We start from the raw sequence: 16,690 nt of genomic DNA, 5'->3' as shown, positions 1-16,690 counted from the left end.
TTACCCCACACAAGAAGACTTTTAGAAGGAAGACTGAAGGAAAGGTGCCTGTGCCCCAAGAGTCAAAACAAGGGAGTACATTAGGAAGCAGTGCTTACTCTTATCCTATGACACAGCTTTAAAGCAGGTCTGAGGCAGTGCACTCTAAATGTGGTCACATACACCACAATAACCATGAAATCCCAAAGGACGACCCCAGGGTATGTTACTGAAGAAGTCTAATCCCAACTGCTTCTTTCATGCTCTTCTCTCTCCCATCCTTGAGGTGAACAAAAATGCACATAAACAACCTTGCTTTAATGAAAAAAGGGATAAAAAATAGCTTTAAACAACGTACCTTTGATTTTTTGTTCAGTGGCCTAAAATAAAAACAAACAAACAAAAAACAATGTAAATATGAAACTGAAAGAAATGGACTGTTATGATAAAATGTTCATATATTAATATAAGACATATACACCTTTATTTAAATAAGGAATTTCTCAAATAGATGAACTGCACAGGAAAAGATATGCAAGGAAAGCATGCTTTTCCCACAGATGTGCCCCATTATCCCTGATACTATGTTTATTAATTTAAAATACCTAATTTTTGTGACACTAAGCATAGAAGACATCACTGTATGACAGTATATAATTTTTTAAATGGGAGCTGCACTTTTCTCATGTCCTTTAAAAATGATTTTTATACAAACTGTCACCTTTACATTTAATGGATTTAATATATTTTGCAAGTTTAAATGGCTTCAAAAATTGTTACAAGTGATAAAAAGATGAATTAGGTTTTCTGTAAGAAAAGCTGTATATATAATCACTTTAGCCAAATTAGTAAGAAATTTAACTCCTGGAGGTTAGGCTGCTATTGCAATTAAACTTAGTCAACTTTTAAGTATCTAAGTATTTTTGAGTGGAAAAAAATTTCAAACTAATTTATCACTTCTGATACATCTGACAATCTGTTAAAATTACTGTGATCAGAAGCTGAACTGACATGAACTCTGCTTTCACTGCCTTCCAATGTCTGCTCTTCCTTTATTTTCTGACACCACAACTGAGGAGAGGGGCTTGAGGACAGCAGGGTTACCTCGAGGTGACTAGCTCAAACTCCCAAGGGCTTCAAAAAGAACCACAGACAGAAAAACCCAAGCAAAACATCAATCTGTTGATCAAGATCAATATTATGGGAATCCTGAAAATAACAGATAGAAGAACAGGAAGGGAGGTGAGAAAAGACTGAATAATTAGTAACTGAATAACCAGTTGTTGTTTCTAAATAGCAATAAAGCTTTTCTTAGCTGCCATGGGGCATAATTCATTTTGCTTAGTTATATGAAATTACTGTTATCAAAAATACCATTTTAAATTATACTATTATAGATATATGGGTAAAAGCTATAGTAACTACCCTAATATTGAAGCCACACCAAACATTAATCTTGCCCCAGAAAGCCAGGGAGTCTTGCTCCACCACGTAAGTGCTTTGCTAAGTTTTACAGCACTAGTGAAATACAAAATAATGGAGGCTCATCTTTTACTCTATGGATCAAAATTTAAATTAAAAAAAAAATTTTTGATGGAAAGACAATGCCAAACAACCAGTCAACTAGCTAACAACACTTCATTTGTTTCTGGGAAAATCATTTTTAAAATCTGAGAGTAGAAAAACAAGTCTTATTAGAGAGAAGTTAGTATATGAACACTTTTAGGTATCAGAAATGTCATGAACACTTTTAGGTATCAGAAATGTCATGTCAAACAATAAGATGCATAATCTTCTGAAGCCAAAGAACTAGCAGAAAATTTCTTTTACACGTTGAAAGGCTTAAAAAAAACAAAACAAACAAACAAACAAAAAACACTCTCCTGGTCTCTTTCACAATTTACTTCCAATGGAAACTAAGTTTCAGAACATAGAAACAATGACCACATAAAAACCCAAAGTAGGCCAGGTGCGGCTCACGCCTGTTATCCCAGCACTTTGGGAGGCAGAAGACAGGCAGATGCTTGAGGCCAGGAGTTTGAGACCAGCCTGGCCAATATAGCGAAACCCCATCTCTACAAAAAAGCAACACAAAACAAAGTATACAATGTTGCTCTTTTAGGCCTTACAACATAAAGGATATATGCTATACAACTCCTTTGGAAAAAGTTGCTTTAAAACAATGGTCAACCTCATTCAGTATTCTGTCATCAACAGAGAATGGCCCCATGGAGACACCTAAGGTGTGTCTGCCCCTAAGAATCGGATTTAATGTATACAAGGAATGAAAGTAGTAGTATAGAAACCAAGAGCTCCTCATGGAATGGGAAGAAACGGAACTAAGAGTTCCACTTTTTTAAAACAGGTTTTTGCGGGCTGGTCTGGAGACCTAGTATATTATTCAAATTATTAAAAAGAATTTTCCAGGTGGGGTCAGTCATTTTAAGAGTAATTGTCTGCACTATCCAAAACAATAGCCACTTGCCACATGTGGCTACCGACCACTGACTGAAATGTGGCTAGTCTGAACTGAGATGAGCAAAATACACACCAAATTTCTAATATTTGGTATTTTTAAAAGAACACAAGATGCCTTATTAAAAATACTTTATACTGACATGTCAAAATAGTAACATTTTAGCTATATTAGGTTATATAAAATATATTAAAATTAATCTGGTTATTTTTACTTTGAAATGCTCTGATCATTTAAACCCTCTGGGTCTCAGTTTCCTAATCTCTCAAATGGACAAAATAACTGTCCTGCTTACCTTTCAGGGTTATTATGAGGGTCAAATAATAAAATGTGAAAGATTTTTTTTGAAAAACTATACAACACCCCTTCAAATGTGAAGTATCACTGTAAATCCTCTCATACAGATAATTAAAAGATTCTGGCCAATCTAGAAGCAAAATGATTTCCATTTTTAATACATTATTCTTTAAAAAAAAAATCTGAGCTATGGTTCCACCAGCAATGATCACAACTGCCTCCTTCATTACTGAAGACAGCAGTGCAGTGGCAGAGCACAGCACTCCACTTGCTTTGCCTGTCAGGCTCTGCACTGCTTGTACCAACAACATGGTCCTGAAGCACACTTCGTTAAGACCTCAGGATCTAAAGCCTGACTGCCTACCTGGCTCTGCCACTTACACTGTGTGACCATGGTCAAATGTGTTAACTTCTCTAAAGCTTAGTTTCCTCATCTATAGAACTGTGGCAAAAACACCCGCCTCAGAGTTGTAAGGTTAAAGGGATTTAATTCATATAAAAGCACTTAGGACAAAGCCTGACATATAGAAAGCATTCAGCAGACATCAGCTGCTGCTGTGGCGCTGGCGGCTGCTATCTTCAGCCCTATCTGCCCATGCTTTGGCTCAGTATTGGCTCTCATTGTTGGAAATAAGCTGACTCTACATTCATCCCTTCCAGGTCTTGCTTTTCTTTTTTTCTAATCATCTACAATGTCTTAACAGTGCCAAGTATTACAACCTAACATTAAGAATAAAGAATTAATCTAGCTCAATTCACTGATTTTAAATGAGATACCTAGTGCTCAGAGAGCTTTCCTATGACTTAGCAATCAGCACTCAGTCTAGAATCCAGATCTGTTGACTAAAATGAGTTTTATAAAAGAGGAAAAGAGAAGTGTAAGGTGCAATGAGGGGCAAGACTGTAAGAGAACACCTAACTGCCCTCTATGAGAGCACAACTCAGGCCTGGTCATGTTACCACCAAGGTTACTGAGAAAATTTACTAATTAAGCTGCTGAATATGATCCTCAAAAATGGCAATAAAGCCGGAAGCTCTCTAAAACCTAGGTCTCATTTAAACTTGAATTTGGTATATTTAAGTCAATAACACCTATAAAAATCCCTTCAGCTCTTAACACAGTAACAGCAAAAAGCCCATGGATGTTGAAACATTCTCAACACCAAGAGATCCCAACTTGTATTGTTGCTTCCCCTCGGCCTTCAACGATTACATGCTTTCTAGGAACTACAATTGCATGCTTAAAGTAAAGGTTACACTAAACTACCCCTCTATAATTAACCTATTTCTCAACCTCTATTTTCCTCCTCATTACATTTCCCTTAAGATCCCTTCGAGAAATTTCTTCTAAAAACAGAACCTGGAGAGAAATCCATGGTAACCTACTGCTACTACTGTCACCCCCTCCTTTTTTTAAAGTATGGAAACTACATTTCCATGCTCTGTCAAATTATTTTCTAAGCCCAAGGATCAGAAAATAATAGCCCTGGTTCTTAGATATGAAACAGAAAAGAGTGTTATACATAATCTTTGATGAAAAGGCTTTTCAAAAAATTTTAAGAACAAAAGTCATCGGTCTCCATATTAATTAGAAATGTATTGGGGCTGAAATACAATACAAATCACCCTGTTTTTAATGTGAAAAAGCTCTTTAAAGAATCTAAATATGTAAATTAATATTTAAATGATAGGATAATAAAAACTATCAAAATGAAAATATCGTTGTAAGGCTTGTCGGAGTCTAATTGTTTTTATAGGAAGTTGTGTTATCTGGCTTTTTATTTAAAATAGAAAATAACCCATGGTGTTAATTTAAAAAAAAACCACAGTGGTTACTGGGGACCATTAAATGTATGCATTTTCTGTATTCATGGCATAAGAACCTATCTTATACCCTATTATAAAAATTATCAAATATATTATTTCCCAATTTTAAAGTTCACCTTTAAATGACAAAAAATAAAGCAAAGTATAAGATAATGTTCTGCATGAAAAGGATAAAGTCATGGCACAGGGTTTTGGCAAAGCACCAGCTGGAGGAGAGAGATTTCAATTATATTCCTGGTTCTGTCACCATGATAAAACCAAGGTCAATCACTTAATTCATTCTGATGCTTAGGTTCCTTATATTAAAAATGAACAAATGTATTAGAACAGATAATATCTGGCCTTTTTCAAAAATAAGAAAATATAAATTACATAAAATACTTTTTACTGTAGTGAGTTTATGTGCCAACATTTATATAAACGGGCCTGCCCACCTGGCTCATGTAGATATCTGCCTGGATACACCTGCTGGCTTCTACTAGCGACAAAAGACAAGTTCCAGGAAACCTGTCTTAAAAACCCTGTGACTCATAATTCCTCATATGGGCTATAAGTGTGTCATCTGGGGGTTTTCTTTTCTTTTCAAGAGCTATCTGGTAACACTCTATGGAAATACCAGCTGTCCTCACTTCACCAACAGGTTGTATTCAAATTCAGTTGTAAGCTGATTATTTGAAATTTGGAGAACAGTCTAATTTACAGTAGCGGCCTAGCCTGCTAAACTTAACATTTATTAGAGGTATTAAACCTTCCTTTATATTGTGTTCAGTGGGTAGATACTATGATGTGTCTATGAGACACACAGGAATACCCTATCAGTGCTGAAGATCTGGCAAAAGAAGGAAAAACTTCTTATATCCCTAAGCTTCTGATGATGGTTCTAGTAAGGACATGGTTGAGGTGAGAGACTGGAACCATGGGGTGAGACAGGAATGAAGTGGGCAACAGTATGAAAAGCTGTCACTTCAGATTTGGTGAGAAGTCAAATGGCACAATAATCACCACTCATGTGTTACAGGCTATTTATAAGCTGCCTACACATAAGTGACCACTTATACTGACTTGGTGATTTAGAGATTTGATTATACAAGAATGTAAAGATTTACTTGTAACAATTAGAGCCATTGCTGTATATGTTACAACTTTAAAATTATATTCACAAAAATACAATATTTAAAGACATCATTCAAGTGACCCCTCCCTTTCTTAAAATTTCTCAGTAAATAGAATAAATTCCAAACAAATACACTTATATATTGTCTTAGGCCTCTTCTCTAGCCATTTCACATACATTCTGACTTATCAGCTAATTCTTGAACTCCTTAGACACAGGGACCAACAGAGCCTAATTCAACACTCAGATGCTTGCCAAACTACTGAATCTACATAAAGTATATCCAACCATCCTTTTCAATAAACCTCTTAAGTTTCTTAGAAGCTCTTTTCATTGGGCAAATGGTCTTTCACACCATGGAACAAGAGTCTGATAAGCCTTTACCCCAACCTCAGACTTACAGAGGACACAACTTTCTCATAAGAAATCCCGAGCAATGACCGACCAGACTGCAAAGACTGTCCTACATAAACAGCCTCTGACAGAGGCCCAAGGCATCCGTCAATGCCAAACCACAAGAAGCCTACCAAAACCCTAACCATGGCATATACCTATGCATCCCTTCCCAGGCACCCCTAAGAGCAACCAAAAGGCAGGTGGCTAGGGCCACATCATCTCCTCTCATCTCATACTTAATTCTCCTCCCCTAATACTTGCTGATGACACCCCTAGGCTCAGGACATGCAGAACTGAATTATTTATCGTTTCTCCTTTCTTTGTATCCCCTAGCCTGATTAACTCCTCTCAAATGTAGTCACTCATCTGGAACCTGCGAGTCAATCTAAGCTGACTCTCCCTCTATATCCTTTAAACAAATTCTGTGGATTACTTTAATAGTCCCTTCACCAGTATTTCACACTCTGGTATCTACCCCCTCTAAACCAATTCCACAATTTTCCAAGGTAAACATACTAAAATACAAACTTTTATGTCACTCTACTAAAACATTTTCAGCATTTTCCCCAAAGCCTTGAGAAAACCTCCTAGCCTTTCCTAGTTCAACTCTTCAGAGTTCTACCCTTGGTTCCCTCCCTTTCCCCCAAGCAAAACCCATCCTTTAATGCATACAGGCTACCAAGTATTTCTGAGTTTTCACTGTTTGGAATCCTTTTCTATTCTGCTCCTTATTCACCTAATTTCTACTCTAAGGAAATTTCTCTGTCCCTCTGCCCCATTTCAGCCTGAGTTATGCACCTCTCTCTCTGTACTGCAACAGTTCCCCATAAATGCCTCACCTGCCATTTTTACAGCCTGTGTTTTCCCCTATTAAATAATGTGGACATAAGTATCTTGCTATAGTCTACATCCAGTTCCTAGCACAATGCCTGGCTCAAAAAAGGCATATATTAGAAATTAAAATAATTTTTCATTACAACAGATAATTGAAACAGTAATTTCACTAGGTTTTTAGAGCATTTTAATGTCTTGAAACCTTGACATAGTAGGAGATGAGTGCCCATTTAGCTAACTATGATCAGTTTTTAGTATTAACAATACTAATACAATTGTTTAGTATATAACAATTAAATGGAAAATTTTTAATAATTACAGATTTTAACTTACTTTGCATTTAATTATAGTTTCCTATACTAAATTAGCTAGTTTAGAATTCCCTTGCAGTAAACAATGTCCAAGGTTTATTTTAAGGCTAATGTACACTGCAAACTTTAAAAATCAGCCCAGGTACTAAATAAAGAGGGAAAAAGAAACTGACACTTTACTTCCTATTATGTCTATTACATTTTCTTTTAATACTCTATTTCTGTATTACATATAATAACATCATCTCAATTCAACCCTCATTTAACAAAACATAAGGAAACTAAGGCCCAGAGAGGCTAAATAAAATTTAAAGTCACACCATTCTATGTGCTATGTGGGAGAGTGAGATTTCAAATACTCTCAACTTGGCTACAAATTCCATGCTCTTCCCACTTATAAAATGATATATTATGAAACACCTAGGAACAGCTATTTGAAAGATAAAGATCTATAAAATGTACTTACCTTTGAAAAACTATTGACAAGATTAAATATGCATTAAATTGTACAAACTCAGCAAGTTACTTTATATGCATATTCAAAGACATTAAATATTAAAATGAATCTCCATTAAAGCTAAAACATTACATCAAATAAATGCCTTAAAAATCTGTAAGAGTAATTTTCTTTTTAATTCTATGTTTAAACTGCTTAATATAAATAGTTTACACACATACTACCTTCTTTTGAGCAGCTTCCTTCTTTTTCTTGTCGTCTTTTTTCTTTTTCTTTTCTTCCATCAACTGTTCTTCTTCTTGCACTAAATCCCTGAACCACACAGTTGCAATTAAGTTTCCCAAAATGTATTAAGAAATAAAAATAATGTTGCATACAGATTCATTTTCACTTTTTCACTCTTATTAGAAGACATGGCAAATTATTATTTTATCATTCATTGAAATAAAACACAACCTGCAACCTAACCCTAACTATATAGCCACTATATGGTACAATTCACTTTAATAAGCCACAAGTAGTACAGCTTTTATCTCAATATCATATCAAGGAAGACAACCTAAAATTAGCAAATTTTACATTGGGAAACAAGCAATTTCCTCCAATCCTAGAATGTAAACTTCATCATTTAAGCTGGAGTTACCTTGCTACTGGCCCCAAGTATCAATTAGTAGCTAATGGCAATGCCTGAGACCTCCCCACAATCCTCTCTCACCTAGGTTTCTGGAAGCTACCTTTAGTTTTCCTTGCTCTAAAAAGCTTTGTAAATATTTTTAGAATATAACTTATTAATAAATAGGTGACTTGTATTTCAGCATTACAACAATTTCATATTCTATCAACATTCCAAGGTATTCTATCAATTCTTGGGAAACAATAACGTACTCTTGTTTGTTTTGAGACAGAGTCTTGCTCTGTCACCCAGGCTGGAATGCAGTGGCGTGATCTCTGCTCACTGCAGCCTCCACCTCCCGAGTTCAAGTGATTCTCCTGCCTCAGCCTACCGAGTAGCTGGGTTTACAAGTACCTGCCACCATGCCTGGCTAATTTTTGTATTTTTAGTACAGACGGGGTTTCACCAAGTTGGCCAGGCTGGTCTCAAACTCCTGACCTCAAGTGATCTGCCCACCTTGACCTCCCAAAGTGTTGGGATTACAGGTGTGAGCCACCACGCCTGGTCTAATAATGTATTCTTCATATTAGTTTGTTTAAATTTTTAAAATCTCAAATGGTTAAAGTTGTCAACAGAACCTATGGTTCAGGATTTCAAAGTGACAGACTGTGCAAATGTGTTTCAGGAAACAGGTTATTACCTTTCAGGAAAAAAGGTTATTACTTTTTTATTCTATTCAAAGCAGATGAATAAGCAAAAGCAAAAGCCACCCCACCCAAGAATGAACACAAGAGCAGTCTGAAATAGATGTTTTAGGCACCATCCTTTCTGGTGGAGCTCTAGAGAGGGTTCCAGAAGACCAGAGCAAGAGAGCATGAGGCAAAAAGACTGCCTAAGGAATAGAAAAGCCATAGCTACTCAACCCCTCCCACCCACTTCCCATCCAGATGCCTACACGGCCACAGATAGTAGCTGCTTCTAAATGCAGCTTCAAGCCAAAGAAATACTCTCTAAAGAAACAAAACCTTCCACAGGAGTCTGATAGGTGCTTGAATGGGTTTGGTTGTCCCAGAACAAAGCCCATCTTACTGGAGGCTGCTGCCACTCTCTCCATCACACTGTAAAGTAAAGCTTGCCAATCAACACCCTTCACACAGATCAGCCTTCCCATTCAGGGAAGGAGTCTAGTGGGCAAAGAAACCTTTGCAAAGGCGGAAGAAACTCACTCTGGCTACCTATAGTCATCACCCTAAAGTCTAGACCCTAAACCTTCATTCATAATACCAACAACCAAAATCACCAGTTACCCAAAGAAAAGCATCACACAAAATGAAAATACCTAACTCTGCCCTGAGGAAGCTTTCCAGAGGAGACACTAAGAATATCAGGCAGGGGCGTGGTGGCGGGCACCTGTAGTCCCAGCTACTCGGGAGGCTGAGGCAGGAGAATGGCATGAAACTGAGAGGTGGAGCTTGCAGTGAGCTGAGATGGCACCACTGCATTCCAGCCTGGGCGACAGAGCAAGACTCTGTTTCAAAAAAAAAAAAAAAAAAAAGGAATATCGGGCAGAAAAGGAGAGCTTTGGAGATATGAACTAGACATTTTGGAAGCTGCACATTATTTATCAAGGCTGGAATGCATATGGCAGTAGGGATGTTGAAGAAGATAAAAGGAGAAAGACAAGTGCCTAAGAAACTGGAAGGGGTTGCTATAGGTGCACTGCAATGAGATTAAACAAAATTTAAGTTGGCTTTGCTGATGGAACAGACTGAGAGGAGATGCAGACACTGAAAAATGAAATGAATGACATTATGCACAATTGATAAAAACTTACTAAAGTTAAGTATAGGACTACTAAAATCAGCTAAAAGGATAACTGGAAGAAGAGTATGATAACTGTTGCTATATTTTGCTGTCATTTTGTTACAAGCAGAAGTGTCATGTGGCTAATGGAGTAACATAACAGATTCCTGCCAACTGTGGCCATGACTCACTCTCTTTTGAATTCTGTGTGCAGGAGGCAGTAAGACTGAACAAGCTCACTCACACTACAATCCCAGGGAAGTCAAGGAGCAAGAAAGCCACAGCATATGAGAGCAGCAGAGTAAAATCAGTAAACAACGGCAACTAGGTTACACCACCGTCATGTTACCTACCCTGAGACATGCAGAAGTCAAGATTAAAAGCTGATTACTAGTTAAAAATACTTAATCTTCTTCAGCCTCTGTTTCTTCATGAAAAAACTGGGGGCAAATGACCATACATGTCAATGTCTTAATATTTTTATAAGAATTAGGACTGCTTACTTAGCACAAAGCTTATCTAGTAAGCACTCAATTGCCTAGCCATGAATCCAACTCACCAGTCCTCAGTGGCACCCAAAAGGCTGTCTTTACCCTTCTTGTGTCAAAATAGCACAGGTACTTATTCAGAAACATCTAGCACCTTCAGCATTTGTTCTTCATGTTCTGCTGTGAATTACAGACATGTCCTTTTCTGATCTTATATGTCACTATAATTTTACTCCATGTAATGGTCTCTATCTGGAGTATTTTCTCCTTTCTCAAACTTCATTTTCAAGACTTTCTGATGAGGTTACTAGCAAGTGTTTTCCTGGCCAAAAATATCCCCCTTAGTACTTAAAAGATGTACCAGACATTTCTTCTCAAGGAAATATCACAGTATCAGCCGATACTGTAAGCACAGAGGGGAGTAAGTTTTGTTCTTCAACACCATCATCACAGCCAACCAGTCATGCTTTTTCCCATATCTCCTCCTTCAGAGAAAGCCAACTGGAAAAACAACAACAACACCTGTGCCCAAACACGTCAGCTTCCAGGAGTTAAATGTTCATAGAGACTCATTTAAGACATCTGACTATATCATTTACCACAACTATCAAGAGGAGCAAGGACTGATGGATTTGAAAGGCCTAAGTGGGCCACCCTGTTTGATGCACCTGCCACCAAGACAACACTCCAGTTAGCAATCATCCATGCCCTGAGGGCTACTTTGCAGGATACCTCACATCTGTTAGTTCTATGAATCTACCTCATTGTCTGTAAAAACCAGACTCCCCTTTTATCAGAACTTGACTTATGTCCTGCATCTCATGTATAAAGCCTTTGAGGTGGCCTGTAAAAGTCAATGCCACTGAGGGAACTTTCTAGGAAAATGGAAATGTTTTCTAACTTGATTGGAGTGATAATTACAAGGGTGTATACATTTGTCAAATCATTCACCTACACACTCAAGGTTTGAACTTTACTGTATGTAAATTGTATTTTAAAGTTGATTTCATACATTGACTAGGGGAAATGCAATATCTCGATCTGAAAAAACAAATAGATGAAGATTAGGATGGTACATTCCACATAACAAATCAAGCTAAGCTTCAAATTTTGCCCGTATCTTCCAGTAGCCACTACAAATGATTTACTTGTACCGTTCAAGAATGCGTTTCTGGCCGGGTATGGTGGCTCAGGCCTGTAATCCCAGCAGTCTGGGAGGCCAGGAGTTTGAGAACAGAATGGGCAACATAGTGAGAGTCTGTCTCTATTTCAAGGGCCTATCAAGGGAGCAGGGTACACCTCGGGGCTAGAATGCCCCTTCCTACTCTTGCGCTTCCTGACACTTGATGGTCAATTTTTCCTACATTCCCAGCCCTGAATATCATTAAAATTAATCCCTTCTGAAGGGTACTCTTGTACTTGCTATCGGAAGTATGTATGGACTAGCACTAAGCTTCTGGTGAGCAATGTGGAAGTATCTATTCACAATGAATTTTTAAATGTCACTATCTTATGATCCATCAATTCAAATCTAAGCCTCTGAAAAAGGAACTGTACAAAGATAGACACTGCAGCATAAAATCATAACCAAAAACCAATCAAACCAAGGGAACCAAAAACCAAGGGAAAAGTTAAATCACCCTGTAATCACACCAAGGAATACTACACAATAATTTTAAAGTGGGACGGGGGGGTAGATTTCCATAGTGTACAGAACCAGCTCCCAATAGAAACCTCAAGCACTAAACTTCTTATTTATTTATTTAGAGACGAAGTCTCACTCTGTTGCCCCGAGCTGGAATGAGGTGGTGCTGGTGTCAAACTCCTGGGCTCAAGCAATCCTCCTACCTCGGCCTACCAAAGTACTGGGATTACAGGGGTGAGCCACTGTACTCAGCTAGGAAACATGATTTTTTTTATAGGAAAAAAATTCCTACGATTTTGTAGAAACAACTGAACACATCTGAAATAAGAAAACAAGCAAACATTTGATACAGGTTGTAAACAAGATTAGTGAAGTAAGACAGGTATAAGAGCTGTTTCAACTGTGGAAGGCTTTATGGAGCAGTAAGAAGTTGATCTGGCTCTTGCAAAAGAGGCAAGATTTTTTAGGAGCACAGAAAGGTGTGGGCACAAGCGAAGTATGGAGACTTGTCAGCATGACAATTGCAGGGACCAGCATTGACTGGAATTGAAAAAGGGAGGGAAAATGTTGGGTAAGAATAGGCAATAAATTGGCAAAAACAAGGGTGAGAAGACTGTTGTGAAAATCTAAGTGAATGTGTAGTTCCCCAAACTAGCATGGTGGCAGTGAAAAAAGCAAGCAAAGAATAAATCTGAGATAACTCAAAATATCCTAACAATTAGCTGGGGGGGGGGGGGGGTACATACCTGTAGTCTCAGCTACATGGGAGGCTGAGGCCCAAGAATCAACTGAGACTAGGAGTTGGAGGCTGCAGTGAGCTATGATTGTGCCACTGCATGCCACCCTGGGCAACAGTGGGAGAAATGACAATAATGGGACAAGGGGTTAGGTGTCTCTATTTTGCTTTAGGAGACAGAAAACAGGAAGCAACTTTCCTGAGGGCCCAACTAGCCTATCAGTCAGCAACACACCACAAGCTAGCTCATCCTCACATAGAAGCCAGCTGTATGTTACAAGCTAGAAATAAAAATACACTTCACATCTTCTGCCAAAAAACATTCTGTTCTCCTACTTTCTCCCATGCAGATCCCACCTTCTTCTATTTTCTTCCAGTCTTCCTCTTTTCCCATTTGATTGCCACCCCCCATTCCTTTTCTCATTTTTATCCTCCTACCTAAATTAATCACCAAAACCTGTCTAGCACTACACAACAGGAAGTCACTAGCAACCTTCAAAACTATAGAATTCACCAGACAGTAGAGATGAAAACTGAACTGGAGCAAAAATAGGTAAGGAAGTTGGAGATTTGGATCGGTTTTTCAAAAGCTTCAGCTGTAAAATGAAGAGAATAGGATAAAATGAAGTTTCGCTATTTTTTAAAGTAAGGACAACTAATAGTTATCTGGAAGTGGAAAGGGGTCATCGTATTGAAGGGTGGGGAACATGCTGTTTATAATAACTGACAATTATCTGCAAATACAGTAGTTAAATAAAATAGATATATCCATAAAATGGAATATTATGCAGCTGCAAAACAAAGGTCTCTTCTACATCCTGATGTGAAAGGATCAGGAAGGCTTAAAGTTAACTGGAAAAACAAAACAAAATCTAAGGCTCAGTGTGCTATCTTCTTGTGTTGGGAGGGATATGAATATATATATATTTACATGTCCTTGTATGTGCATAAAGAAATTCTGGAGACGTGTACATATACAAATTAATAAAAAATATATATTTGTGACAGAGTATGAGCACAAAAGAGGACAACAGACAGAGTGGCAGCAATGCTGTATATTTCTTAGCTTAGCTTTAGCTGGCATGTCTTCCCCTTAGGAAGGAAGGAGAATAGCATACAAACAGCAGTAAGGATCCAGATGACAGTATGGATCTCAAAAAGTGGGAATTGAGCTTGAAAGGGGCTTCCACTAGCACCATAATTTGAGCGATAAATTATGCTAATAAAAAATTACAAACAACTGAATAAAATAAGAACCCATGGGTCCATACTGATATGAATGAATGACTGAGTGAGTGGAGAGAAGTACCAAACCTTACAGTAAAATATCAACTAATGTAAGAAGAATGGTTGACTTTAAAAATCACTATTTGGCCCTACTGGTTAAGGCAAGCACATTGATGAGAAAACAAGACATTTACGTACTCTCAAAGTATCTCCCAACAATAGTGTTATTAATTACAAAGGGAAAAATACTAACTTTGCAGTGATGAAACCCGAAAGAGACCACCTCACCCAAGCAGTTGAAGTTAACCATCACCAATAATGGGATAAAAGGATATCAGGCATCTCCTGACATGATGTACTGAGACCACCACATCAATTCTGTACTATTCCTGCCAAAACTGCATAACCTGATCAGGTCATAAGGAAATAACGGACAAATACAGACTGAGGGACATTCTACAAAGTAACTAGCCTGTATTCTTTAAAAATATCAAGGTCCTGAAGAGCAGAAACTAAGAAACTTCCAGAATGCAGGCAACTAAACAAACATGAAAACTAAATGCTACTTGTGATCTTGGATTGAAGACCTGACCAGGAAAAAATAGATTTCGTTTGGCTCTAAAGGGAATTATTGAGACAACTGGCAAAATCTGAGTAAGATCTGTAGATCTGCTATTAAGACTGTGCCAATGTTACTGTGCCCATTTTCATAATGGTACTGTAGTTACCAAGAAAAGATCTTTGACTAAGTGTTTAGGAGTAAAGGGGTATCATGTCTGTAACTTACTCTTAAATGGCAAAAAAACAGTATGTATAAAAAGAGGGAATAAAGTAAATGTGACTAAATGTTAATGTTTGAGGATTAAGGGTTAAGGATATTCAGAAGTTCTTTGTTCTATTCTTGCATTTCTCTACATCGGAAATTAACTCAAAATAAAAAGCTCTGCAGATGGCTCATGCCTGCAATTCTAGCACTTTCGGAGGCCAAGGCAGATTGCTTGGGCCCAGGAGTTCGAGACCAGCCTGGGCAACATGGCAAAACCCTGTCTCTACAAATATATAAAAATTAACTGGGTGTGGTGGTGCATGCCTGTAGTCCCAACTACTTGAGAGGATGAGGCGGGAAGATCACTTGAGCCAGGGAAGCAGAGGTCGCACAGTGAGCTAAGATCATTCCACACTGCACTCCAGCCTGGGTGACAGAGTAAAGCCCTTTCTCAAAAATAATAATAAAAAATTAATTAAAAGCTCAGATTGAGGAAAGTTAGTGAGTTTAGAAACTTAGAAAACAATAGATACTCCACCATAAGGACAGAAACACCTACAATTTACAAAGTACTCTGAGATATTATCCATTTTGAACTCACAACCCTGAAACATAGCACTGGTATTATTCCCCTTTGACAGTTAAAGAAATTGAGGATCAGAAAGTCCTAATGACTTGTCAGATGGTACAAGGCTGTGGTAAGGCTGACCCAAAACTCAGTTTGCTACATCTACCCACCCAAATCCTACTCTTCTTTTAAGGCTTAATTACTAGTTCCTTCATGATTCTTTCCAATCCAAACAAACCTCATCCTTGACCTCTAATTAAACAATACTCATTTTCTAATTATTTTATTTTATTTGAGACAGCATCTTGCTCTGTCACCCAGGCTGGAGTGCAATGGCTCGATCTCGGCTCACTGCCACCTCTGCCTCCCTGGTTCAAGTGATTCTCCTGCCTACTTGTACAATACTCCTGAGCAGCTGGGACTACAGGTACCTGCCACCACACCCAGGTAATTTTTGTATTTTTAGTAGAGACAAGATTTCACCATGTTGGACAGGCTGGTCTCAAACTCCTGACGTCAGGTGATTCACCTGTCTCGGCCTCCTAAAGTGCTGGGATTACAGGCGTGAGCCACTGCACCCAGACATTTTCTAATTATTTTAGATGTTAATCTCACTCTTCCAAATAGGACTAATTACTGCTCTGGGGACAAAAAACAGTCCTACTTGTACAATACTCCCTGTCACCGGGCACTCTAATTAGATTCCCATTCCTGCTTCCTTGCCTTTACTAACACTGTAACCCCAACACCACTGCCAAAAATGCACTCTTTTAATTCTTACTCTTATCCATATGTTACTTTTCCTTTAAGGACCAGTTCAATTCCAATCTATTCAAACAAGCATTTCCTAGGCAGCATAGCATGCAGTGAAGACCCCTGGGTCCAAATGTCAAATAGAAGTGGTCTTAAACCTCAATTCCACCATCTACGTGTGTAACCTTAAGCAATTTATTTTATTTCTCTGAAGCCTTCATCATCTAATTTATGAGACGTCTCAAACTGTACCTCCCTCAATGGGTGGTTGTGAAGATTTAATTGGGTAATGCAGATGAAGTACTTAACAGATGCACGTAAAAAGTGTACAGTGGGACTAGGTGTGGCGGCTCATACCTGTAATCCCAGTGCTTTGGAAGGCCAAGGTAGTAGGATCACT

General features: G+C 38.0%; 1 protein-coding gene across 27 annotated transcripts in view; it reads right to left on the bottom strand.

The window, feature by feature from the left end:
- TNRC6A (trinucleotide repeat containing adaptor 6A) overlaps positions 1-16,690 on the bottom strand; it is a 211,906-nt gene that overhangs the window by 69,986 nt on the left and 125,230 nt on the right. For 20 of the 27 annotated variants that reach the window (XM_024925876.5, XM_055100441.2, XM_063598578.1 and 17 more), the window contains 2 exons: positions 7,916-8,003; positions 338-359 (listed from right to left, as the gene is read on the bottom strand). The exons of 1 other annotated variant lie outside the window; for it this stretch is intronic. In XM_024925876.5, coding sequence (XP_024781644.4) covers positions 338-359; positions 7,916-8,003 — 110 coding nt within the window. Of the gene's footprint in view, positions 1-337; positions 360-1,083; positions 1,189-7,915; positions 13,483-16,647; positions 16,667-16,690 lie in introns of those variants that run through there. 6 more of the 27 variants (XM_063598579.1, XM_034950897.3, XM_055100446.2 and 3 more) reach the window with 4 other exon arrangements.

The sequence above is a fragment of the Pan paniscus genome, chromosome 18, assembly GCF_029289425.2.
Source record: "Pan paniscus chromosome 18, NHGRI_mPanPan1-v2.0_pri, whole genome shotgun sequence".
Classification (NCBI taxonomy): Eukaryota; Metazoa; Chordata; class Mammalia; order Primates; family Hominidae; genus Pan; species Pan paniscus.
Note: the sequence above shows the minus strand (reverse complement) of the source record. Positions and strands in the feature narration are given on the sequence as shown.